The sequence below is a fragment of the Harpia harpyja genome, chromosome 2 (genome assembly GCF_026419915.1).
Source record: "Harpia harpyja isolate bHarHar1 chromosome 2, bHarHar1 primary haplotype, whole genome shotgun sequence".
Taxonomy (NCBI): Eukaryota; Metazoa; Chordata; class Aves; order Accipitriformes; family Accipitridae; genus Harpia; species Harpia harpyja.
In genome coordinates this window covers 62,851,876-62,877,699 of record NC_068941.1, presented here as the reverse complement: position 1 = coordinate 62,877,699, position 25,824 = coordinate 62,851,876, and the positions used below count along the sequence as shown (strand labels likewise).

At 39.4% G+C, this 25,824-nt stretch overlaps 1 protein-coding gene and 1 long non-coding RNA gene across 2 annotated transcripts in view; one reads left to right on the top strand and one right to left on the bottom strand.

The window, feature by feature from the left end:
- Positions 1-1,530: 1,530 nt before the first annotated feature.
- The window catches only part of GRXCR1 (glutaredoxin and cysteine rich domain containing 1), a 40,835-nt gene continuing 16,541 nt past the window's right edge, over positions 1,531-25,824 (top strand). Inside the window, exon 1 of the mRNA XM_052810968.1 lies at positions 1,531-2,011. Coding sequence (XP_052666928.1) covers positions 1,565-2,011 — 447 coding nt within the window. The 5' untranslated portion in view covers positions 1,531-1,564. The remainder of the gene's footprint in view (positions 2,012-25,824) is intronic.
- On the bottom strand, positions 2,977-25,824 carry LOC128152582 (uncharacterized). The gene is made up of 3 exons (XR_008238701.1): positions 25,755-25,824; positions 24,918-24,997; positions 2,977-3,700 (listed from the first exon to the last, which is right to left on the bottom strand). It is a non-coding gene; the product is annotated as an uncharacterized LOC128152582 (long non-coding RNA).

Genomic DNA, 25,824 nt, shown 5'->3' with positions numbered 1-25,824 from the left:
TACCTATTTTTTTTCTGTGTGAGTAATAGTAGTTGATAATACAGCAAATCACCTCATTTTAGAAAGAAGTGTGGCAACCACTAGCGCTATGAAATGCCACTAATCATTTGTGTTTCTGTTTTGTAGATGGAAAATAACTAATTTTAGAGTTTAGTCACAAGAATTGTGATTTTACTTGGGCTGCAGAGCAGTATTTTCATGCCTGTTGTTCAAAAGAAAGTTGCAATAACCCCCACCTAATTCCTGAAAGATTTGAGCCTGCGTTTCCAATATCTTGGCCAGAAAGCCTCCTCAGATGCTTGAAGCTCTGCAGCTGCTTGTGACCGCAGGCATTACCATTCTGGTTTGGCTGAGCATCTAGGGACTCATTTCATGCCTACACCTGTTGGGGGGTCACAGGCTTCAGGAATAAATTCAGTATTGATGAGTCTAAGAGAGAAAATGAAGCTGTGGAGAGTGTATAGGGAGTGTTTGCTGGCAAAGTGAGACGGGGATGGAGTTCTCGATGCTGCTCTAAGGGATGCTTTGCATTTTACCGTAAATGAAGAAAATGCAGAAATAGCACTGTAAGTAGGGATCATCATGCAAACTCAGAACCAGCTTGGGGGTCTAAGGTGCTACTACATGATATTGAGTAGACACAGCCAGAAACCTCAAGTGTGGGTTTGTTACTTTTACATCTAGAGCCGGGTGCCTAACACCTCTACTTGTGATTTGCTGGGCTAGGGGAATTTGCTTCCCCTGCAGTTGAATCCACCTTACCCTACTTTTCTTTGTTTGATCCTTGTTGACCCAATTAATTAGCTCTCTCCTATTCCTTGTTCAGATTCCCTTGGCCCAGTCCTTGAATAATTGACAAAACAGAACAGAGGCTGTGGTTACTGTGTGGTACTAGCTATGGCTCCATTTTATTTAATAACACTGTGTTACTCTGTGCAACAAATTGTGACTAATTGCTTCTCCACTGCTCTGCCAGTCTGTGAAAAGGCCAGCATTGCAAAACACCAAGTCAGATCTCCCTGCCAAATCTCTGTAAGATTATATAAAAAGCAAACTTTGGTGAATGAGGTCTGACTGGTAAGGGAATGAAGTGTTTTGATGGAAGAAACATGCCCGTCATTGACTCCTCTTCAGTGCTGAAGTTTGCGATTTTCCCCTCAGGTGTAATGTACATAAACAGTTTTGATTTGCAGATCTTGTGAAAAACTCTTCCTCTTTGTCTTTCTCAGCAAACAAAAACTGCATTCATACAAACTCGTGTAATTTCTGTTATTGGGTTTATCATGTGTGGGTTTGAATTTTTATTTTAGTCAATGAATTTAATTTCTCCCTTTCTTGCTTTCTTCCTTAGTGCTAAAAAGTACACAATGGCTTTTTAATATTTAATTAATGAGATCGTTTTACGGGTTTTAGTTTAAAGGTAACCATAGCACAAATGCATCCATTATTAACTGCAGGACGGCAGTGTAGCTTCTTGGGAACCCTCTTTAGTTTAATATGAGAACCCCTGTGAACATAAAACAGCGCTGATATTGTTGTTAAGTGTGACAAACTGGCAAATGCAATGGGCACCACCCTGGAACAATGCAAACTGCTTATATCAATGGAAGAGGCGATGTTTAAAAGTGAGATAAAGACGGACAGCGAGAGGCTGTCAAGGAAGGTTCGATTCCGTGTTGCGTCCTCGCACAGCGGGAGGGTGCTGAAGGAGGTGTACACCGACGGGGAGGCTGCTGACTCTCTGGACTCCGAGTACGCCAGTAGCTCGGAGACCGACCAAACCAGCCGGCTGAGCGAAGTGGAGGGGCAGCAGAATGGACATGTAGGGTCCGAGTGCGACGAAAATGAGAACGAGCAGGACGACTTGCTCATTTTAGTCAGAGCCACTAAAGAGAGGGGGTTTGGTACAAAGCGAGTCAACATCCTCAGCAAAAATGGCACAGTCAGGGGAGTCAAGCATAAAGTCAGCGCTGGTCAAGCCCTCTTTGACAATTTGGCAAAAGTATTTCAGGTAGGTGATGCAGCTTTGCCGGCTCTAAGCCCCGTGTCTGTCCCTTTTAACTCCCCATGTTATTCTTCCCCTTGTCCAAACCTCTCTCATTTATGATGTCTCAATGTTCTGCCTCATTCCCATTGCTGTCCACTTGCTGTTGTTGCACAGGAGGGGCTTATTGCTCTTTCTGGTATACAACAGCTCCACACTCCAAATTGACTGAACTTTTTCTTTCAAAATTGACCTAATGTTTGCTGAGTAGAAATGTGTATGTTGTATATGGACCAGGAAAGACATGTAACAGAGGAATTAACTGGGGCTTTATTGGAGATCTATACAGATCCACTGGACACGGACGTGTCATGTTTCCACTCCTATTATATTAGTTCTAATGAGTTTATGATGTTATCTGCTGTCCCCTATATGTAAATATGTATACTTGCAAATTCCATTGTGTTTAATCTGCAAAGTAGATCAAATTAGGTGCAGGATGGCAGCCATGGTGGTTTTCCCACATGAAAATTTCAGAGGAATGAAATCGTAGTCGGAGGTCTCTTTTATTAAGGTCTGTTTTCCATTTATTTTGTAGAAGGAGCAGAATATCTGTATTTGAAACAGTATATGCCACACTGATGCCTAAGGCAGAGAAACACAGTCCTCATAAAAATCAAGATAAAAGTTCTAAAAAATTTATCTCATATATATAATTTACCAATATGTTATTCAAGCCTTCAAATCATTAATATTCAAACAGAATAGCAACAAGTATGCAACCAAACTCTTTCTAAAGGTTGTTATAACCCATAATTATGATGGTTACTTAAATTAACCTAAAATTAGCTTCAGTGCATTGTTTCAAAAGCATTTATGCAGTCTTAAAGCATGGGGAATTTGATATTAGTAACGACTGTGGTTGTGTATTGAAATGAAACCTTTTAAAGTTCTTTCTTTGAAACTAGTCATTTAGAAATGGCTATAGATTAACATTCTTTTGCTTCTGAACATGAAATTATCCCCTATGTTGTACCTAAATTATAACAATCTTTTTGTCAATACTGATGTTTCTGTGAAAGTTGGATGTTTCAAAGATGAATTAGCTGTTCATTTTTGTTCATTACATTACATAGCACTCAAGTAGCTTGCTTCCTTTCTTTCAAGCCACCCACTGAAGAGTTTGTCCTTGAGTTCCCTACTCTGATAAACTTGTAACAAACTCGCTTTTTCTAAGTAGATATGAGTTAGGAAGTGTGAATTGGGGCATGTCTGGGTTCTTCTCCAACCTCGATTCCAAATACTGTTCAGTGTTGTTTCACTGCATGGACTACACCATTTCACCTCACTAGCCTCATTCCCTTCTAAAAGCTTTCTTCCACTGCATCAGTGACACCGAGCTAAGAAATTTGAGTCGGCTAAATAAATGGACCCATTTGAAGACATATGTACCTTAATTAGTGTCCCTGTCATCTTGCTGTTTCTATCTCCAGTTTTAGGTTGGAAGTTCTTCAGGAAAGGTTTGTGGACTGAAATCAACGCACTTCAATTGCAGTGAAGTTTCTTTTATTCCTAGCAGAGTTACATCTAGGACCAGCATTACTTCCATGAAGTGTTTTGCTGGAAGAAAGTAATGCTTGAGAGGAGGCATATCCATCTGATAACTTCAGAAAATAATATGTAGCCAAGTCTACCACAGAAGTCCATATTTAAAACCTGTAAAATAATGAATGGTTTAAAATGTGATAAGGATCTTGTATTGACTATATTTTACAGCAGAAGAAAGTGGAAAATTTAAATTATCAGGTGAAAACAAACCAAACAGTTTTTCATACAGCACATAATTAAATTTAAGAACTCTCTGCTATGGGCATTGTAAAGGCCAAAAGAATAAGCAGGTTTTGAAAGTAGGTGAGGAAAATATATGGGGAACTGAGCAGCTTCTGCTTAAGGAGGTCTAGATGACTAATTTCCAGAAATAACTGTATATTCTTACCTTAAGCATCTACTGGATCAAAGACATATATTCAATAATACAGAGAACACCATGATTTGAGGTTTCTACACAAACAAGTTCCCATTTCCCCAGGGATAAAGTTTGAAGACTAGTGAAGAAGAATGATGGTTTGCATATCTTTTATGTCATACTGTGAGCTGATTTTCTATGCCACATGGTGAACACAGAGGAGAGCAAAGCACAAAGGTTGGCTTTGAGACTGATTTGGAACTGCTTGATCCCAATGTGAAATATGATTGAAATCCATCCATTTGCAAATGAAGTAATGTCCTTTAGGATGAGATTAGAGGATGATTCCTAGTTTTCTGTAAGTATGTTCCAGACAATGAATTGTGCAGTAATACCACATAGAGAACAACAAGAGTTCTTCATTCAAAGATATAAGATAGAAATACATCTCTATTAGAAGATATAACTCAAAATCTCTTGATCTGGCCATTTTTGTAAGTTCCCCCCATGATTATGCGAGGTCATCTGCAGTTACATGTTTTGCTTCTCTTAGATAAGCAACAGCAGCTGTATAACAATAGTTAAAATGTATACAAAGTCCCTTATCCCTGAGGAGAGCCCTTCTCTGCCCCTTGGATGATTCAGCAGCAGATGACCTCATTGTATATTTCTCAGAGTCAGTGTCAAAGCAGGTATTTGTGATCTCAGAGTCTGCACATGAACTCTTGACAGTCCTAAATCATGAGCAGTGACAAATTCTTGAATGCAAACACTTCTTATTTAGTATTTGATGTATCACTTATTAACTGAAATGTGTATGCAAGAAGCCAAATACTGAGTATGTGTCAGTGTCCTGTGACCCTGAAACTACTTTTTTTTTTTTGAGATTTTCTGCAGTGTCAGCATTCTGATTCTTCAGGCTACATCTGCAAACTCCTCTACTATGCTCTTACCCCAAATCCCCAGACGCTCCCTGTGACAGAGGAGAGATCCTTTAAAACAAATCACTTTGCTCAGATATTCTAGGGATAAGCAGAGATTCATTAACTGGGCTATGTTAAATCATGCAGTTAAGACCTTTGATGTTTTCTGTTCAAATACCTGTGCTAAAAGCACTCCTATGTATTTTAATGTTCCATGGAATATTTGGGTTTTTGAATATTTTTTCTGCATTTTCAAACTACAGCCTTTCTGCAGAATTGGTTCAGTCAGTTCCTTCCCACAACAGACTCATCTGAAAAAAAATCACACCACCTGGAGTTTTTGGGGAATTGTAAAAGAGTGATGTAATACAGGAAGTATTTCTAGATGAAAAGGTGGTTTTGGTTGTCGTTGTTATATGATACAAGCCCGGCCTGAGAATGTATATCTACTCCCAAGTAGACGTGCGTCCCCTGCTACATCTTCCCACATCCATGCACCGAGCACTTCCATCACCAGCACAACCAGCGACTTCCCGTTTCCACTGTTCTTTGAGAAGAGAAACTGAGTCCCCCGCGTGTCTGTCCGACGACCGTCTGTGTCCCCGGACGTGAGCTGTTCCAGTGCTGTGACAGCCAAAGATCTCCCATCGGGTCGGGCCTGCACGGCTGGTGAAGCTGCCACGAGCCCGGTGGGAGCGGCGGTGTCCATCTGGGGCCGGCATGGCCCTGGGGATGGGGTGGGACAGAGCAGGACATGTCCGGGGCTTATCTCAGCTTCATGGCGGGACATTTTGGGGGCAGAAAGGCAGGGAAGAGACCAGCCCTACTGATGCTTCAGGGGAGCACGGTTTCCGTGGCAACCCTTCCAGCCTTCCCCTCCCAGGGGTGGATGCCACAAGGAGAGCGTTGACATAGCAACCGCATCCTGGGGGGGGAGGGGAGGGGGTGAGAGGGCGTTGCCATGGCAACGCCTCCCCAACCCCTGCTTGGCGGGAAAAGCGGTCGGCAGTCACCGGTCACCGGCGGAGGGCAGGGATGGTCACGCGTGTCTGCCCGGCCCTCCACGCACACCTAACCTGGGAGCCGAGGGGTGGCCTTCCACGGGGCTGGCGATACAGCCGTTGAACGGTCCGGAACATTTTATTCGTGAGAAACATACGCTACTGAGTATAAGTGAAATTATCTCCTGCTGAAGCACTAAAACTGATGGTGTTGACAGCTCCAGAGCTGGGGACATGACCTGCTAATTGCACCAGAAGCATAAGCCCCTTCTCTGCATATCCAAAGTAATTGTGGTCTTATTTCAGTACATTACTAGAATTTTTGTTTTCTAATACTTAGAATACTGTTCAAATGCCAATGGGAATGAATATTTCCTATATTTTCCCATAGAAAGTAGTAGAGAAATGGTTCGTGTTACTTTGAAATAAATGTAATTCTCTTCATGACCAATTTTTATGACCAGGCCACCCCTATGATGGCTTCCAGGTGACACAGAGCAAAAATCCTTGGGTTGCCTGGTATATTACAAACTAGTGCAACAATCGTTTCATGCCAGGCCGGGTTTCCATCCCAACGTGCAACGTAATAGAGCTCAGCCAAAGGTTTTACACAGGTCTCCCCTCATTTCCACTGTTTCAGCATGGGTCCTTTCCTCCATTTCCATACTTACACACTTCACTGGCCTTCCAGCCTCCTCTGAAAGGTCACCTTCTGCACAATTAGCTACAGATCTCATTCTCAGGCAGGGCCTGCTGACGCCTATTACGAAAGGGCAGGCCTGGTTAACAAACCTGATTAATGCCTTTGTGAACATTGCATCAGAGGGGATACGGGTGAAGAGTCAGACATAATGTACTTGGTCTTCATGATATTTTCCAGCACGGTGTCTCAGGTAGAGCTAACATTTGAGGTTGCAAAGTGCAAGTCAATATTTAGCCCAGTAAAGAATTAGCTTATTAATGTTTAGAGAGAGAGGTGGGAAATAGTTAAGAATCAGGTGGAAGTTTGTTAAGAGAAGGAGAGCTTCTGGGGTGGTTAGGTTCACTTTCATCTTTCTTTACTTGTAGGTGACCTGGAAAAGTGAATACACAGCAGGACATGCACAGCTAACAAACCAGTAGGGCTAGCTAATACCGTAGAGAAGATAAGATAAAATGAAAGACAGCAGCAAAAACAACTGTCTTCCGAAGAAGGCTGTTAAGGAAAGTTTCTGGTGCAATAGTACAAGCAAAAGTTTTAGGGGGGGTGGCATGTTGTATACCACTGCAGCCCCTGGAAAATGTATCACTACAATCCCCAAAACTCTGGGGATAAGATAGAGCGAGCTCTGCACTTTCACGGGAGAAGTCATGATGTTTTCCTCCTCACTTCTTTGGCAGATGATCAGTGCTGACACTCCAGCATCATTGGACTCTTTGAACCCAAAGACCACTGCTAGGACTGGACTAAGATTGTAAAAAGTTTCCTGAACTTTACTTCATATTCTTATCCATACACACTGCCCTGTGACTCCCAAATGGGCACACCTTGCAAAATGAAAAGACGTGCTGGATTGCTTGTACTTAATAGTAGCAATGTTAGGGAAACCTGCTGATAAGCAAGCTAAAGCCATGGCATTTGCTGTAGTAATGCCACTTAAATGGATGAAGATAAATCCCAGTGAGCTGTAGGTACCTCCTCCAGGTATAAAGGTCCCATTTATGTTCCTAGTGTTAGCAAGTCTGGAAAACTAATTATTGAACAGCATCACACTGAAATCCACTGAAGAATAGGAAAAATTGTAATGACACAGAGGATCAAGTGATTATGAAAAGTAGGTTTCTGTTTGTTACAGAAACTTCAGTGTTAGAGGGACAACTGGATCACCACTGGAACGGGCATAGTGTCCCTTCACCACTTCCTTTGTACCTTCCTAAGTGCTTTGATCTGTGATCACAGTGCATGGGACAGTGATTCAGCTGATTAAGTCACAGTTAAAACAGATACTTTCCAGAGCTGGTGGCTGAATAGCCTCAGTGATTTAAAAAGGAAGAAGTTCAGGTCTGTGAGCTTTTAACTGGAGCCTGGGGTTCATCAGTACTTAGGATATTGGTATTTATTGTTCTCATGTTCTCGTATAAATCAGCTGCAAAGCACTGAGCTCAGACAAGTCTATTATTAGACTGTTCATGATATTTTAGGGTTTGCTGCTACTGGGCTTGACATACGTATTTGACATAGACTTGAAATGATCAGTAAATAGACTTTAAACTACCTAAACCTCTGAAAGTAATGTACAAGCTTTGAGTTAAAAAAGACTTTACTGTCTCATTTTTTAGAAATGTAGGTAAGGGATGTCTTGACTTTTCAAAACCCTCAGCATTGGGAAGCTTAGCAACAAAAACATGGTTACATTTGTCACTTCTTCAAGACTGAATCAATAATTGAAGAAAAAAAAATTGTTAGACTTTTATGCAGCCAGTCTGATCAGCATCTACTGGACACCTGTCCAACCTTCCAGATCACCACATGGCCTTAAAATTATCCTTGTTCTGATGTGTTTTGATCCTTCTAAAGGATCCATAAATGAGGACACTCTTTGTGAGACACTCAGGTGCACGTACGGGGTTAAGCAGAGGCAAGTCCTGGGACAGTAAACATTTCTGTTTGTGTTTACATGTGTTTCTGCTTCAGAGTATATAATAAGCAGGTACTTTGACTGCTTCTTGAATCACACCTACATGCAGGTGAGTGAAAATCGTTATGACACTGAATTAATATTTCCCCACTGGCTGCAATATTTTTATCTGTTTAGCATAGGTAATGACTACATAAAATGCAAGAGAGCTGAGAACTAACTTTTACACATTTTGCAGTAGAGGTCAGGCATTAGTGGCATGAGTGGTGTGGTTTTGAATCTGTGTACACCAGCCTTCCCTGAGACAGAGACTGAACTAACACACTTCCTAGCAAGAGTCTGTGAAACACACTGGAGTCTCATATATAACCAAACTCTGGTAGATGCAGGATGGAAGCAGCAGTGAGGAAAAGATAATCTTGCACTTCATTAGCACCTTCTCTCTTCTGTTGATAGAAAACAACTTCTAACAACTGACTGGTACTGAACAGAGTTGTCTCAGGCTTACCCCAGCTAGGGTCTAAGTGCCTGTGGTCCAAGCAGATTGTGCAGCCTGTAGGCAGAAGTAGAGCTGCTGCCCTGGGTTGTGAGGGAGAACAGAATTAAATTGTTCCCTATGTGAAGTCTGTGCTGTATGGCTGCTTTCCCAGGGTGGTTTATTAATAAGCCTCATCCCCTGGCCTTATCCTTTGCATGACAAAGGGCATAGCAAAGAAGCTATGGTAATACTGCAGTAAACGTGTCTATACAGCGTATGTAGCACTAAAGTAAATCAAGACTTCAGGTATAGATTCAAAAACCCCATAGGCTTCTGAAGAAGGACTTGGACATCAAGCTCCAAAACTGTGACCCTCCAAACCTCTCTTTGGTGCCACCTTGTCTCAAAGGCAGCAAAAGCCTTTTATTAATGAAAATTTGACTAATGATCTGCCTTGGCCATGTGCCTCAGCACCTCAGTATTGACAGGCCATGACAGTTACCTCCTACTCACGTCCTATGGGAACCACAAAATAAGTGTTCCTTTGCCTGTCTCACCTGTGGGGTTTGATGTAGTAGGTGTCCTCTGAGCATGCCTACTGGATCAGATCCTACACAAACTGTACATAAGCAGATGCTGCTTTGTTACAAATCGTGTCTGCAGGAGGCAGTGGTGGGAGTTGTACTTTGAATTAGACAGTCACAAGACAGCATGAATAAGTTGCTGGAGCAGGAGTGGAACGCAGGCTTGCTGATTCTCAACTTGCCATACCAAATACTACTATGCTTCAGCATCACGCTTGACTTCCATTTCTTTCTTTCTGACTCTTAAGCATTATAGTGATGGCATTGCTTTAGCATGGAGGTGTCCTAGAAAAGCTTGTAGCCTGTGACTTGCTTGTTAGGGACAAGAGGTAGAGAGGAGACTGAATCCAGGTAGTCAAGACATGAGAGATTGCAAATAACCATGTTCTGCCACCTTGTTTCATCCTCTCTCTTTAAATCTAAAGATACATTTGCTTTATTTTTGAAAGAAACAACCGGTGTACTTGTTCTCAGGCAATGAACGTGAATGCCAAATGGAAAAAGATGCCTCCTGGTTGTACTAACTGGGATTCCTAAATCATATTGGCCTCAGGAAATTCTCTGAGCTGAAAATAGTCATAAAATGAGAGTATTAGGAGGAAATACTATATGTGCTTGACATCCTCTTATTTTTAATCATCTGTATGGTAGATGACCTGGAATACTAAATGAACTCTGGGTCTGAGCCTATGTGCTGCTCTGGGACTCATATAATGTTCCTTTGTGAACTGCTCAATAAGATGCTCAGCCTTTGAATTAACATCGCAAATGCTTCATCTTACTTCAAACTGACTTGAAAAAGAGTAATGGTACGTAAACAGCCTACCAAAAAAATCTTAGGATGCTACTGCAGAAAGTTTTTCTACTTATTCTAACAGTAGGAAATGATTTTTTTTTTTTTCTGAATTGGCCTCTTACAACAGAGATGAAAAAGATGAACTGATTAGTCTTAATCATTAATTAGTAGCAATAACTCTTCACTTTTTCTAGCTGTGGAGCTTAACTCAGTAACTTAGCAGGACAATTAGGAGAAAATGTCTTTTGAAGTATTCTTAATACTAAGACTATCAAGAAAAGTTGGGGCTATTCCCTTTTCTTTGACATGGTACAACAGGCTGCCTGCTAGCTCATTTGGTGGGTCCTCTTGCCTCTGAATATCTGCATGCCTTTGATAAAGCAAACACAAATTTTGTGGAACACATAAAGCTGAAATTAATTGCCTACAAATAGGAACCATCCTATATGCTTAATTACTAGCATCACTCTTGGTCATTGACCCCCAATTTTGTGTACAAATAAATTACTCTGCAACTGAATATTTAAGTGTCTTCATTGCACCTCAGTGTCTTAGGTGAGGTATGTTTTAGTTTAATTTACAAACATGGAAGCAAATATTTGGCTACACTGGGCCAATTTGTCACCAGATTGCACAGCTGGGCAGTTGTGCAATTGCAAAAATATGGTAATAATGAGGTTAAAACAGAGCCCCTTTCTTAAAAAAAAAGAACAAAAAAGTGACGAATTATCTTTACCTTAGTGGTATGATTCTCCAGGCATGTACTAATGCTTTTGATTTCACGCCATAGCAGGCATTATTAGCAAAAATACTTTCTAACAAGTTAATTACATTACAATTCCATTCAGTTTACAGATCTCAGAACTGTTTCAGTTCTGAACTAGGATTTGCAAATACTTACACTAGTAAGATTACACAAGCTAGACAAATATAAATGCCATACAGGTATTGTGTTACAATGACCCAGGAAAACTGTATTTTAGCAGCTGACCAAAACCGCATTTCAGGATTCACCTGATGCCAATTTAATTGGCCTGTGGGTGTCATTGAGGACTATTTTCTTCCCTAAGAAAGAAGAAATAAAGTCATGCTTTATTTGCAGATAATGCTTGCTATTTTGCTCTGGTCTGTCAGCAGCCTGCTCTGACATTTGTCTACTAGTGTTGGCAGTTTATTACACACTACACCAACTCAAGGTACATGATTAACAGCTTAAAAGAAAGAAATGTCAAAGAGATACTGCTTTTTGGGGCTGGAGCTTTAACCTGTGACTGCAACATTTGGCAGCATCATAAGTTTGTAGCTTAAGTGCAATAAAACATGCTTCAGAGTGGAATTTGCAGCCAGAGAGAAAAGGGTGAGACTTCAATGCATTAAAACCTCCTTCATTGCTGCAATATCCCATACTAGGTAGTACATACAAAGCATGAAACTCAAATCTCACTGAATTTTTTCAAAACTTGTAAGATAAATAGTAATTAGGATAGCATCCCCAGCCTGTTGATTTTGAAAAGGAGATGGAAAAATACAGCTCCCCATCCAAACAGGTGATCTTGTGGTTTTGCTTGACGGAGTAGTTATGTTGTGGAGAGGCTGTCACAGCACAACTCTTTACAGCCTCCATCATACAAAGCAACAAAAATGGTCACAGGCGAGCAGCTGGAGTCAGTGAGGTAGAGACTCATTTCACACATGGCAAGAAAGAAGACAGAAAAACCATCACTCATTGCTAGTATGAATTGTGGAAAGCATTTTAACAACCTTAGTACAATTTTGCTTTGGAACTGTATCTAAAGACACCATCCATCAATAATGTCAGAGGAGTATGTCTTCTATACCACAGAAATACCACACACAGACAAGTTCTTTCTGCACTTCTCACAAAGAAGTATGGAAAAACTTACTAGCCAATATTTGCACATGTTTATAACGACTTGCGCTGTTATGTTCTGCGTTGACAAATCAGCCAATGCTGGTGCAAAGGCAAAGAAATTTTTCTTTGGGATTGACTCCCAGTAGCCTTGTTTGGAATACTACTGATTGCTAATTATCTATCAAGTCTTAAAAATATTAAGAATTGACAGCAGGCATACAGTATTATTTAAGAAAAATCTATTTCCCCATGCAACTTCTGTAAGACAGAAAGCAGTCAGTTTCTAAACCTGCAATTGAAGTTACATCTTTTTAAAGAAAATGTGATCTTTCCCTGCCCAGCTGCTCATGTCCTGCTCCTGGTTTACTACCTCTAACTGCAAAGGACTCTCCCTCCTAGCCCCACAGGCAACTGTGAAGCACTTCATTGCTGTTCAAGTGGAGAATGTCATAAGAGAAAGACACAGTGAAAAATGAGACCTTTAAGCATTATCACTAGAGTTCCTTCCACCTATCACAGGTCTTACTCTGCATTTTGAGAACTTCCCTTTCCAGGTGTTGGCTGATGCTTTCAATTAGATTCCCAAACATGCAGTGGGTAAGTCCAGTTGTTCTTCCAAATCCCACCATGATCCAAAACCAGAACCACCTACTCAGTCCCTCCAAGTCCAAACTTAAGATGTCATGAAGATTTAAAAGAGGCAGCAGTTTCTAAATGACTTGTTCAGGAAATAGATTCTCTTCGTTTAAATCTGTCTGCAAAATTTTGCCATGGCAGCTATTGGTTTTGTATCTGCTGGGTGGTCAGGCCTTGTGCAAACCTATCTGTCTGCTTGGTGCATGATGTTCTCATGGATCCTCATGCGAGAGACTGGGGTGGAAGGGCACTTTTACAGGCCAATATTTGCAGCTGGATACAGGTGACTAATACTATCTTTTTTTCTGCTGCCACTGACTGGGAGGAGCCTTGAACCATGTAGTTCCTTCAGCCAGGTAGTTTTATTCTCAGCTGCTCCAGCAGTTCTCTTTTGAAGTCACAACAGATAAGGGCAAGAGTTGTCAAAAAAGGAGAGATGTCTAGTGAACTTTCTGACCTGTCTTTCATGCTGTCTCAATTCTCATTTTGGCAGAAGGTTACACGACTGGCAGAAATGTAATCAGTATGGAGTTTCAGCATTGTTTGAAGACATGATATGATATTAGACTAAATGTTGTTATTGATTTTTCTTGCTACAGGGGATTAAAGGATATCTATGCAAAGGAGCCACTGAAACGTTGCTCCAAAAGAAAAGCAGGTAGCCAATTTAATCACCTCAGTATCTGCATTTGTAGTCATATTCCTTGACCAGAACACATTTAACTCTATGACATGATATCGATTCTAGCCCTATTATAAGAACATTATTATATGAAAAGTATGATTATAAGAATAACAATTTCTGTTTTCTTTAACAAATACACATCTCTGGACCAAATCCCGAATCAGACTAGAGCTTAAAGCTGTTCACACTGAACTTGCTAAAAAATTACTCCAACCACAGATGTGATATATAAGGAATAATTAACTTGGCAGCTATTTTGACTAACAGGTTTAGGAACTTGTATAAATCATACAACCTGCTACGTTCTGATTTTCAGATATTTTACCTGTTTCGTTAAAAAAGCCAAAAAAAGCTTACAACTCAGATTTTTTCAGCAACAAAGTCTATAACTTTGCTCCACAGAGATGTATGCTATTTTGCTCACACAGAAATGGTGGATGAGTCATCTGTCCCGTTTTGTACATCAAGGCTAACAGCCACAGTATAGGCTATTGTAGGGCAGAGCCGGTTTATGTATGCTGTCTAGGAGTTGCATCCTCTGTGTCTGCATAAAAATCTCAAGCTCTCTGCCTTTGGTTTTGGAATCTATTGCATAAGAAAAGGAATGAAGCACTGTATGTGTGCAATGCAGATGGATCTTTAATTTAAAGAAATGGAGATTGAGTGTATAACTAGTAATTAACTACTTGGGGTTTGAAGATGAAGGTACCAAAGTTCTAGGTATTATTAAGTAATGAGATAGCTGAGAGCATAGTTCCAATTAGGTTAAGTAATGTAGCAGGGAAACAAAGTCCTTCATCACTCAGTGCTAATACAGAACAAAGTAGTGCTATAACTACAAGAGATTCCTTTTTATCATTTCCGTATATTGAGTGATAAGGTGCTCTCTCATTGAGGAGTAAGGACTGAATCAGCACTTCATCAGCACTTTGTTGCACTAAGCATAGCTTAACTTTGCTCTTTGCCTCATTCAAAGACTTGTGCAAAATTCATTACCGGTTGCAGAGTGCTTTGTGACTCTATGCGAGAGAATGCTCTGTGTCCACCTGAAAAATGGTTGGCCTTTTCCTTAACTGTGCAGTACAAATGACAACTTCAACTTTTTACAGAATAGCCTGTTTTTATCTCAGCCCAGATGAGTAACATTTTCAGGTAGATTTTAAATTGTATAGAGTGGCAGGAAAGAAAAAGTACATCATTTGCCAGATGTCTGGAAATTAAACCCAAACATACTGGGAGGCTGATGGTTTCCCAGTTGTATTCAACACTCCTTGGGAGTTTCAGGATCTCATTCCAGCTTCCATTCACAGGAATACAGTAAAAGATAAAATAACTTTTGACAGAAAGCTTGTTATCTGCCAAACATGAAAACTCCAGGGTGTATCCCAAATCAAAACCAGACTTCATTTAATTCTTTCCCCTGATTTTATTGCTTAGGAAGGTAAATTGTGAAGTTCGCAATTTTGAATTTTCTCTGCTACTGATTGCAGTTGAGAATGGCACCTTATTTCATTTATGCTATCACCTTCTTTAGTTGTTTTCTGAGTGAGCAGAAGTAGTTCTGTTGTATAAGACAGACTGACTCTAGGGTGTAATTAATCCATGATGAAAGGCTGAAACATCTGCCAATGAAAATGCAGTAAATTTTCAACTGAGCTAAGTCTAACTGATAAGAGCTTTCCTGAATACCAGTTTTTACTTGCTGATTGTCTTTAACACTAGGAAAATCACCAGTTGCAGCACTGGTGTAAATAAGAAACAAGTCATGGACTATTGTGCTGTTTCCTATGATATTCTGGTATATTGAAGGTAAGTCTTAGGAAAACAGATCCATTCACCACACAAAGCATAGCCTGGCAAAGAAGGAAGATCCATGTAATATCACAAGCAGGATCTCACCAGCTAACCATTTTATTCTCCAGTCAGAAATATGGTGAATCACATTTGTAAGAAGCTCAACAGTCTAGAATTCATTTTCATAGACCACTAATGCCTTTTAATCAATCAAATTGTAATTGACATTTGTGAACTATAAAGGGGATCACTGCATGAGTAAACTGTAAAATGACTGAGATCCATGTATGTATGTATGTATGTATTATTATCATGTTATTATTAGCATCTATCAGTCTTTCTAGAAGTCTAAGGATACAAAGGGAATATTTTAGAAAGGATGAGTAAGGGACTGGTGAAAGAGAGGTCAAAAGAGAAAAAGGGAAGGGATAGCAACCTTCTTTCTTTTTTTTTAAACTTCATCTGCCTGCCAGAGAACAGTAAACAGAGTTTTCCAAAGCTGGTGCCAAGTTAAAAAGAAATGGGCCAGACATAGTAATTTTCATGACAGCCGTTTGCTGCTGATCAACACAAGTCTGTTTCTCTGCAGTATGAAATGTTCTACTGAGTGAAGCAGCAGTGATTACAGACAGATGGGGCCAGCATGCTCAAACCAGGACTCACTCAGAGCCATGCTGTTTGCTAACTTTTCCACATGATCTGAGATATCAAACACCTTCATGTTTATCTGCCCACCCTCAGCAAGTCCTGCTCTAGTTCACTTCTGGCTAAAGCCATCCTTACTTACAGAATATTCTCGAATAGGACACGAGCTGCCCAGTGATCCTCCCTGGACAGGCAACTAAAGATTCAAACATCTTGAACAGTGTGATAAATAACAAGTAAAAGAAAAAGCTGCTTATGACAAGAGAAAATAGGATTTGGGCCCCACAACTAAGGGTGCTGTTTAAGACAAATGTACTGTGGATTTTTTTTAATAATTCAGGGTGACATCATGGGAAATGGTACATAAGTAAATGGTAGAATTACGACCAAAGTGTGAGTAAGTAGCAAGACAAAACATTCCTTGACAAGACAATAAAGCATATTTGAAAAATCCTACTCATATTATTAAAAAGCAAGCCCCAAAGTAACTTAAAATGTGAACTGACAGTAAGAAAAATAACTACACAAGAAAATAACTTGTCATTTATTCAAGTATTTCATACATACAAACAAATATAGGCAAGTCGATATATTTAAAAGTTCTTTTTGGGCAAGTGACCAAACATGAAGTGCTAGTCAGAACTCTTTCAAGTGGACCTACATGCTCTCTTCCTTTATTTCCAGCCCTTCTTCTTGTTTTGAGTAGAACCAGAAAACAGAAAAGCCCAGAAAAAATGAATGTAAAAATTGAATGTTTTTTAAACTTGAGAAAAAGTTCACTTATATTGAAATTTGATTCTCATTTTATGGTCTATTTCTCCCAGTTGCTAGCAATAAAGAGGTAGAAGTGAAATAAACACTGATCAAGTGTTGAATAATAATTATTTTTCATGCTCCTACATATAACTGTTATCACCAAGTAGTAACTCCTAACTGTTAAGCAACAGGAAATTAAATGATGTAATCTAGGACAAATCTTCTTCTAAGAATAGATTTAGTCTCAGATTTCCAGGCTTGCACATTGATTAGAATTATATAATTAATATTAACATTCTTTTCATGACCCATCTGTGGTCCATTGTTTCAGTTCTCTGGTCTTCCACACTATTTACAGATGTAGCTTTAGGCAGGCAGATGCTATGCAGCTCAAGCCATACATTTTTAATTTACTGATGGCAGCATTTCTTTAGGTGACATGTAGCAGACTTTTTTTTTTCTCTCTTACATTAATTAGTTTCTGTTTGCAAGGTATGTTGGAGATGTAACAGTGACCTTCCAATTTGCAATAAACTGTGAATATACCATTTTTATTTTCACATTTTGAGTTCCCAATTTTCCAAACATTTTAAAATGCCTGTATCTTTCTCATGTCAAAGTCACATTGCATAAACTGTTATGCTGCTGTTCTGTGAGCAGAGTCTTAGAAAACTGTCTCCAGGTAAACAACTGCAAACAGCCAAAGTAGAAATTCAGCTCTTTTCCTTTTTTTTCTCATTGATGTAACACAATCATAAACCCTCACTGGGATAACTTAAAAGCTATGTCCCCTTAGTTTTGCATAGATCAGACAAGCTGGAGCCAAAATAAGTCCAATATGCAATGAAAGTTCAGGCCAAAATTTAGACCTGAATTAAAAGACCTCCAAATGGTCACACAATTCATGCAACGACATAATGTACGTTTCTGTAGACATCACAACTGTATTCAGACCTGTCACAACACAAGCCATATCTGCCAGAAATAATATTCTTCTTGCAGAAGTGGGAAGTTTCAGTTTGACCACTGATATGCCACTATGCTTTATAGCTGCCATGTTTTCTGTGGACTGGGTGTGAATTTTAGTGCAAATTATTTACACATAGTCAAATACCTCATTACTTTAGTAAATACTTAGTAAATCTGATGATTTTTAAAGGAATTCAACTTACATCAAGCAGTGCAGGAGGTGAGACAGAAAACTATGATTAGATACTCGGAGTAAATGGGTAAAACACAAGAGGTTATTAGTGGGTGAAGCAAAGGTCCTTCTCTTCTCTGGATGATAAAGGTAACTGAAGAGTCTTTGGAGAAACCTCTCTGATGAAATTATGTAGCATCCTTGCCAAGCTATTCTGTAGAGGTAATGGAAAAGATGAGGCTAACCAAGAGCCAGAAGAACTAGCGGAAACCAAGATCATGGCAAATGAGACTGGCCGGGTTGTAGATACTGAGATAAAGTAATTAGTTTGAAGAAAATCTCAGGTGGTAGTTATGCAAGGTCTGTGACTGTGAATATATGGGATAGGCTGGAGAGGAATAAAAGAGGAACATTGATATTGTAGATGGAATTCAGGAGATAAATCAAATACTTGTGAAGAAAAACTGAGTTTATCCATAGGATGCCTGAGAAAGCTTCCTGCTATCTGGATTCACAGAGACATCTTGGAGGGAAATGGAAGAGTTGTGATTGTCAGTGTTTGGAATGTTGTTTGGGAGCCTGAAAAGCTGGTGTGATGTCTGTGGACATGTTCTGCAATGTTTTTAAGTACCCTGTGTTTTCAGTTTTTGTTAAGATGATTAGGTAAATATGTTCACTTGGATTCACAGAATTCCTCAACAAACCTATGAGAGAGGGGAGCGATGCTTTCAATTAATCACATTTCAGGCACAAACTGCAACCAATACAAAGCTTTGAAGGTTTTGGCTCAGTCTTTTCCTGGCTTAGCTTGTGGCACTAGTTTGCACCAGAAAGGCAGAGTTCATCTGAAACAGTGGCATTATACGTGCTCCATGGCAATGCATGGCGATGATCTTCGTGTGAAAGAATAAGATATACGTGACACTTTCAGTGAGTAAGACATGTCCAGACACCTGGAAACTGTGTTCACTGCAGATGCTCCTAGGTTTGATTTGGGGACGTCTATCTGCTTAGTGGTGTGAGTCCTCTCTGGTGGGCTTCTGTCCCATTTTGGCTGATTCATTATATGTTCAGCCCTACTGAAACGTAACAAGGAGGCACTGGCTACTTCTGAGCTGGTACCATGGAAATCTCTAGTTCCCAGCCATTCTTGCAGCCTGCCTGCAGCACAGGCTTGTAATTTTGACCGTACGTAATTCTTATGAAAAGATATGGGCTGCACTTAAATCAGTCCCTCAATAGCTGCCAGAAATGTCAAGTGTGGCAGTGAAGTACTCTGTCTTGTGAGAATAAAGCAGAAAGAGAGAGGCTGGGGAAGAAAGGCTTCTGCATGCTGACAGTGTTGGAGGAAGTACAAATCTCTTCTGGGGGCCTGGGGAGAACTGGATGTTAAAGTCCTGAGAGATGACTTTGACCTGGAAGAGAGATGAAGAGCAATCAGGCTTGCTGGAGGGGAAGGGAAGCTTAGTCTGCAATCTGGTCAGTTCTCTGAAGTGAAAAGAAAGAAAAAAGCACTATGGAAATGTGAGTTTTCAATTATAGCTTGAATTCAGAAGGTTTGGCAAAGCCAGATGTATGGGAGGACATGTGTACTGCAACAACACCTGTTGGTGACCAATATTAAGAATAATCCTTTTGTTCATTCTTTTGATTACAACTTAAAAATACCTATATTTTAGCCACATCTATCGTGAATTTTCTTCTTAACTTTGTTTTAGCCAGAAGAACAAACTGTAGCATAATTTTCCACCAGAACTTCAGTCCTGACCACAAGGGAATTTGAAATTTTGCAAATTTTTTGCAGTTTTTACCATTGAATTTTCCTGAATTTAGCTCCTCATGTGTATCTGACTGGCACAGCTTACTTCTTAAGAAGTGGTATTAAAATTTAATAAGCATTTCTAATTAGCTTTTTTTTTATGCAGAGCCAAGCAGCAAATCAGAGAGCTTATATCTCCTGTAACACAATTTTGCAGAAGTATAGGTTTCAATTTCCTGATCCAGCAATTACATCAAACAAAGAGAAATTGTTTATGTCGCCACTCAGATTGTTCAGCTGAAAGCCATTTATCAAACATAGCAGATAATCAAACATTAGTAAAACGAGCTTACAAGTCTCCTACTAACACTGCACCTGTAGAAAACAATTATTTCCCTGGTTGGATGCCAGGTTACAGCACACTACGATCAGTCTTTTGACACAGAGTAGGCACAGAGGAGAAATATGGAATAACCCATTGCCAAAGAAAATTCATTGTTAGGACAGGTGCTGGCTGGTTTGCATGATGTGTTCTGTATAGGTTAAGGTAGCTATTAAGCTTGTTCGTATTAAATACACTGTAAAACAGCTATGAAAAGTGAAAACTACCTATCAGAAACAGCAGCATTTCCCCACTGAAAAACTGAGTTTGTTTTGCTGGAAAGAAAGTCTTATAGATCAGTGTTGTTCATTGTCTCAAAAGAGCCATTTTGAAAATACTGTGTAAGTAAAGTAATCCCAGCACCTTTCCTCTTGTATCGGAAGTCTTGTTACTCTGAAATGAATTGATGAGGGAAGAGGAAGGTAATAGATGAACAGGCTGTTTGATGAGCAGCACCAGAGCAATTTTAAACTTTCTTTACTCTCCCCTTTACCAATCAGTTCATTTCAGAGCTGACATTACAGTTATCAAACTAACAGATGGAAGAACAAGGCTGGATTGTGCCGTGGCCCTGCCACTGAAGGCTGAGAAGCAATCAAGCTCTCAGTGAAGATGAAGATCAATATCAGAAAAAGCAAGTATACTTCCCATGTGGTTTGAGGCCACTTTGCTCACCTGACAAGCAAACACTGTATTTGGTAAAATGCATACACTGAGAAACTCCCACGGAACTTTAACAAGGTGAATTGCCACTGATGTGTGCTCAAGGGTTTGTGGTCTAAGAGCTAGGAAATCACTCAGTGAAATTTACTTCCAGTCAACCTTCTTAGTGACAAATATTTTCCCTTTACATAGTGTATTCTAGGAAATATTGCAGTTTCATTCACTTTCTATAGTGAATGGCTTGTGAATGGCAGAGCATTCCCTCCATCATGTTTACTTTTACAGGGCTGAATCTTGGTTATCTGTTTGAGCTGGCTAAAAACCTCCAAATGTATCTGTATCATTACTCAAACTAATTGTTATAAAATAATCATCCTAGAGTAATCCTTTCCATGCCTTATAATGATTGATATACTCAAAGAAACTAAAGCAATGGGACAACACCCAAATCCTGATTTTAAGTGCTACTTAATCCAGGAAATATCTGGCTCCAGAGTCCTATTTTGTAGGTGAGATCATAATAAGGCTGAAAGATAGTATATCAGGTTTCAACTATCTATTTTGCTGTAAGATCCCACAGCACTCTTTGCCAATGAAGAGGAAAGTTATCATATGCCTTGCTGAAACTTGGTTTAGATATTTCCCGACTGCTGCCTTAAAATTGCACTGAGAGTTTCCTGCTGTAAATGGCAAAGAACTGAATCTGTCTGTCCTAAAAAATAATTGTACATTATTTTTGCATGGTGATTGCGCTGGTTGATGATAATTTTCTAAAATCAGTATCTCTGGCTAGTGCTGTTAAGAAAATTGCACTGTCCTGAATTATGTGTCAGATTTTTCTGATACAGACGAAGTCATAAAGATTTTCTTTATACTGGTAGTGGAAGTTTCAAAGTTATTGGCAGTCCAAAGTTTATAGAAGCCAACTGTAAAAAGATTACCTGTGGGTCCATTTTTCTGGCTCTAATATTTTATCGCTATTTGCTTTGTGCTTCCTAACATTGTAGTTTTCTTGGTGTCTTTATAAGGCTGATGATAGGGGAGGAGGGTGCTAGCAAATTGAATCACAGAGATTGCTGCAACAATGAAGGGTTTTTAAATAATGAAAAAAAAAGAAATAAAGTCAATTAAGTAAGAAATATCCATGATTTGTTTCCTTCTACCATCACTGGATTATCTGAGAAAGATTTTTCAACTGCATTTTAAGGACAGTGTAACAACATGTTGTCAATTAACACTGTAATTATATCTCACTTATAAGCAACTTTTTAGGCAGTTACATTAATACATACATAAACAGTATCTGATGAGGAGTATATCATCTGAAGGTTTTTCACAACGCACCAGGATTATGTTTGAGGGCTTTGCATGGAAATTGAAAAAGGGAAACCACATTTTGGCAATTTTGCGATATCTGTTGTTTCCAGGACAATATTTTGGCCATTATTACTCCTTGCTGTAAGAATTTCTTCTGTTATTATCCATGAATAGATACAATTGGCTGCTTCAAAAAAGGGGATATGAGAGATAATACTTTGGTGAGATGTGGTTTGATCCTCTAAATGCTTACATTTTATCAGCCGTAAAATACATTACTGTGCTGGCTATGCAGCATAAGATACTTCAGGGATCAAAATACCCTACCATTCCTTTTAAGTCACTATATTTCCTTTGGAAAGAAAAAGAAAGATGAGATCTACTAATTTGATAAGGACTGTAAAATATAGAAGACAGAAACACTCAACTAGTGTAAACAGCTCAGCTATTACCTGTCTTAACCTATACCCATATGCCAGCCTACCACAAGTAGCTTCATTGATGTTACAGGACAGTCTAGGTACAACTTGTCTGGCTTCAGGCCTCTTCTGCTGAATACAGGAGTAGTTCAAAGACTGCAAGATGTGAAAGGGGATTGTTGGACACTCCTTTTTCAAACAGCTTCTAGTGCCTCATGTAAACTGCTGAGGACAAAACTATTTTCAGTATCTCTTCTTCTCTGTCAGTCTTCATGGGCAGTTTCCTTGTGCAACAAAGAAATCCTTCTCCTTTCTTACAAACCCATGTAACATTTGCAAGGGTCTTCCCAGAGACTCTCTCACTTCTTTTCTCTGCAAAAAATTTCTTGGAGATGTCAAATTGGTAAATATGAAGAGAGAGAAATAAGGAGTGAGCAAGCAAAAGAGAGAAACAAGCATTATATCACAGTCTTGTTTCTTCCTGGGAGAACTGCAGACGAGGTTAGAATTACTCACAGGATTATCTTTTGCTTCTGATTTTCAAAGGTTTCATTTATTCCTATCATATGCAGAATGGCATAAACAAACTAATAAAATACTGATAGACCTTCCAATGCTTGATAAATAAAAGCCAATTAGGCATGGACGATAAGGCTCTTCTTTCAACTAATTTGAACACTGTAATAAATTTTGCTCTGGCTGACTTCCACAGCACCGCTGTGCCTTGTTGAACAGGAGCTGCTTTTTTCCCCAGCGTCAGTGCCACACCTGTAGCAGGCAGTTTGACTTTAGAAAGCCTACAGAAGCAGAGGCATCAGGGTCTAGCAGAGACCATGAACCCTAGGGAGATAACCTGTTCTCTTATCTGAGCTCGGGTCACCTGAGAGCAGGCTGTAGCCTGCTTGTACGGGTGCATGCTGGATGAACCGTAATAAGGACATTGGGAGGTGAGCTCAGTTGTAGTCTTTGTACCTTCTGAACCTGCCGATACCTGAAGCATTACAAAGAGCAGGGAGAAGCAGGGTCATGCCCTGTACTCCTTTGCTGTGGTATTGCAAGTATTTTTTCTGCTTTGAAATGAACACAGTTTGACATCCCCCGAAGAGCGGTCTGTGCCAGAAGATATGTGGGAAAGCCTGCAGTGGCAGGAAAAAAGGTATGATGTTATATTGTATTATTTGAAGAACAGAAGGGGCAACAACACACATATACATGGTGTCAGAGGATGGAAAACCCTCTTTTGTTTTTTTTAGTATTCAGTCAAGTGATTTTAGGATAAAAGGAACAGTATAAATGTCACATACAATATTATTTTTACTTTTGTTATTTTCATCTGACATCCCCCAAACTGATATACAGCCTGAAAAGTACAAATGAATTAGAGACATATATAAATATATTATACCAGTGTTTTAGATATAATGACATCCTATATCTATATTACACTGCAGTGATGAACAATTTTGAGGATGCCAACCTTAAGGAGGTAAAACCATGCTATTTTACAATCAGCAGTATGTGGTGGGTGTGTAGATAAGAGAGACAACAGTTGCCCAGGAGTTAGAAGATCAAAGAATTCAGGTTCTTGCTGGATCACAGCCCTTCTCTATAACTGTGACCAGCTCCTCAGAGTTATCTAGCCCTATGAAACTGAAACAGGACAAAATGAGGTGTTTCATGCCCTGTGTTGGGACACTCAATCAGGCAGAGGAGCCTGTGCTCCTATACAGCTTGTGGAAATGGATATATTCCTAGGGCTGCTGTTTGTGGGGGAAGCGAGTGCCAGAATACAGGCAGACAAAAGACACACAAGTATTTGTGCTATTTTAAAAGCTGAGAAAAACAGTGACCTGACCACTTTCTTGGGGAAAGCAAAACTAGTATCTGTATTTGGGACTGTCCCAGACTCTCTGGCTACCTTGTTTAGGAGTGCAGCTCTTGATATCCTCACTTGTAAATTGGTATTGATAGTCCTTCCCAGCTTGCTGGTGGTTATGAGGATGATGATAACTGGTGATATCATTCCACTGTCCCACAGGGTCACATACTCCAAATCCTACAGTTATAGTCCCTGTAATTACCAAAACTGGATAAGAAAAAGTGTAGCGTTTTTGAAGTGATGTATTTAAGAGAAGGTCAGTACATACTTTGACTTGAGTATATGACTTGCACTGTTGCAGAAATTTAGTCTTTATTCTACTGAGCTTTACTAAAATGCACAGTTTTCTGAATTTAATAAAGTTCAAGTTCTGAATTTGCCCAAATATTGATATAGTGCCAGGTCCTTGAAGGCAGTGCAAACAGGACTACAGCCTTAATGTAATAAAACACTTAAGAGAGTGCTTAAATTTAAATTTAAGAAGTATGCACTGTGCTTTGCTGTGTGAGAGCCAATGGAACTTCTATGAAGTGGAGGGGAATGTAATTTCGTACCAAGAGTGCACATGGCAGCCAGGGACCGCTTGCAATTCTTCCTGTATGTGTAAATAGATCTCACCTGCCAAAGAAAAACAGTTTACTTTGGTCGATGAGGTCTGTTTGTTGGAAGAGGTCTTCTGGCCAGTGAATCAATTCTTCCTGAAAAATACCATTAAATTGTTAATTTGAACCAGGCAACCAACAATGACAGTCAGAAGGGACTGGTTCACAACTCCATTAGCATTGTACTATGCTGTCGTGATGGCAAATATTGTAGTTTTCACTAGAACACAGACCTTCAATCTCCAGCCATCTCATTCAAAGGATGTTGCACATTTTCATCTAAACAGTGACGTGATGAAAAGTATGTTTTTCATTTAATGCTATACATTTTGGAAAACATGTATGTTCTGATGAAGTGTCATGTAGAAAAAAATTGAAACATTTTGGTGATAGCTTTTTACTTTAAAATAATCTTTCAGAAAGTATTCATTAGTTTTAGTATACATTTTGAAAGCCTTTTAAAATTCAAAAGCTAGTAAAAGCTTTTCAGTCTTGCAGAAATGAAATGTTTAAATTGATTTTTTTTTTTCTGCAGCACTTCTTCAACAAGAAAGTCGTAGCTGTTTTCTTCCCTTCTGTTTCTGAGTGGAAAATAAAAACAAAAAGTCCAAAACAGATTGTGATCAGCAAATTAGTGTTAGACCATAATTCTTCTTGCCACTCAGTTATTGATACTAATTCAAGCTATAAGCTATGCAATACCAATTATGAAGTGAGCAGCTTAATTCAAAACTTCTAGATATGCAAGCATACATGAAAATATATACATATTCACATATATGCATACATATATATATATTCATTTTCTCTTGCTCAACATTTTCTTTAGATCATGAATGCTGCATTTACTCACTGAAGCATCTCTGGTGCAGGGTTTGTAATGTGCTCTAGATTCCTGCCTCAGCTGACTTAGTGGACAGCAG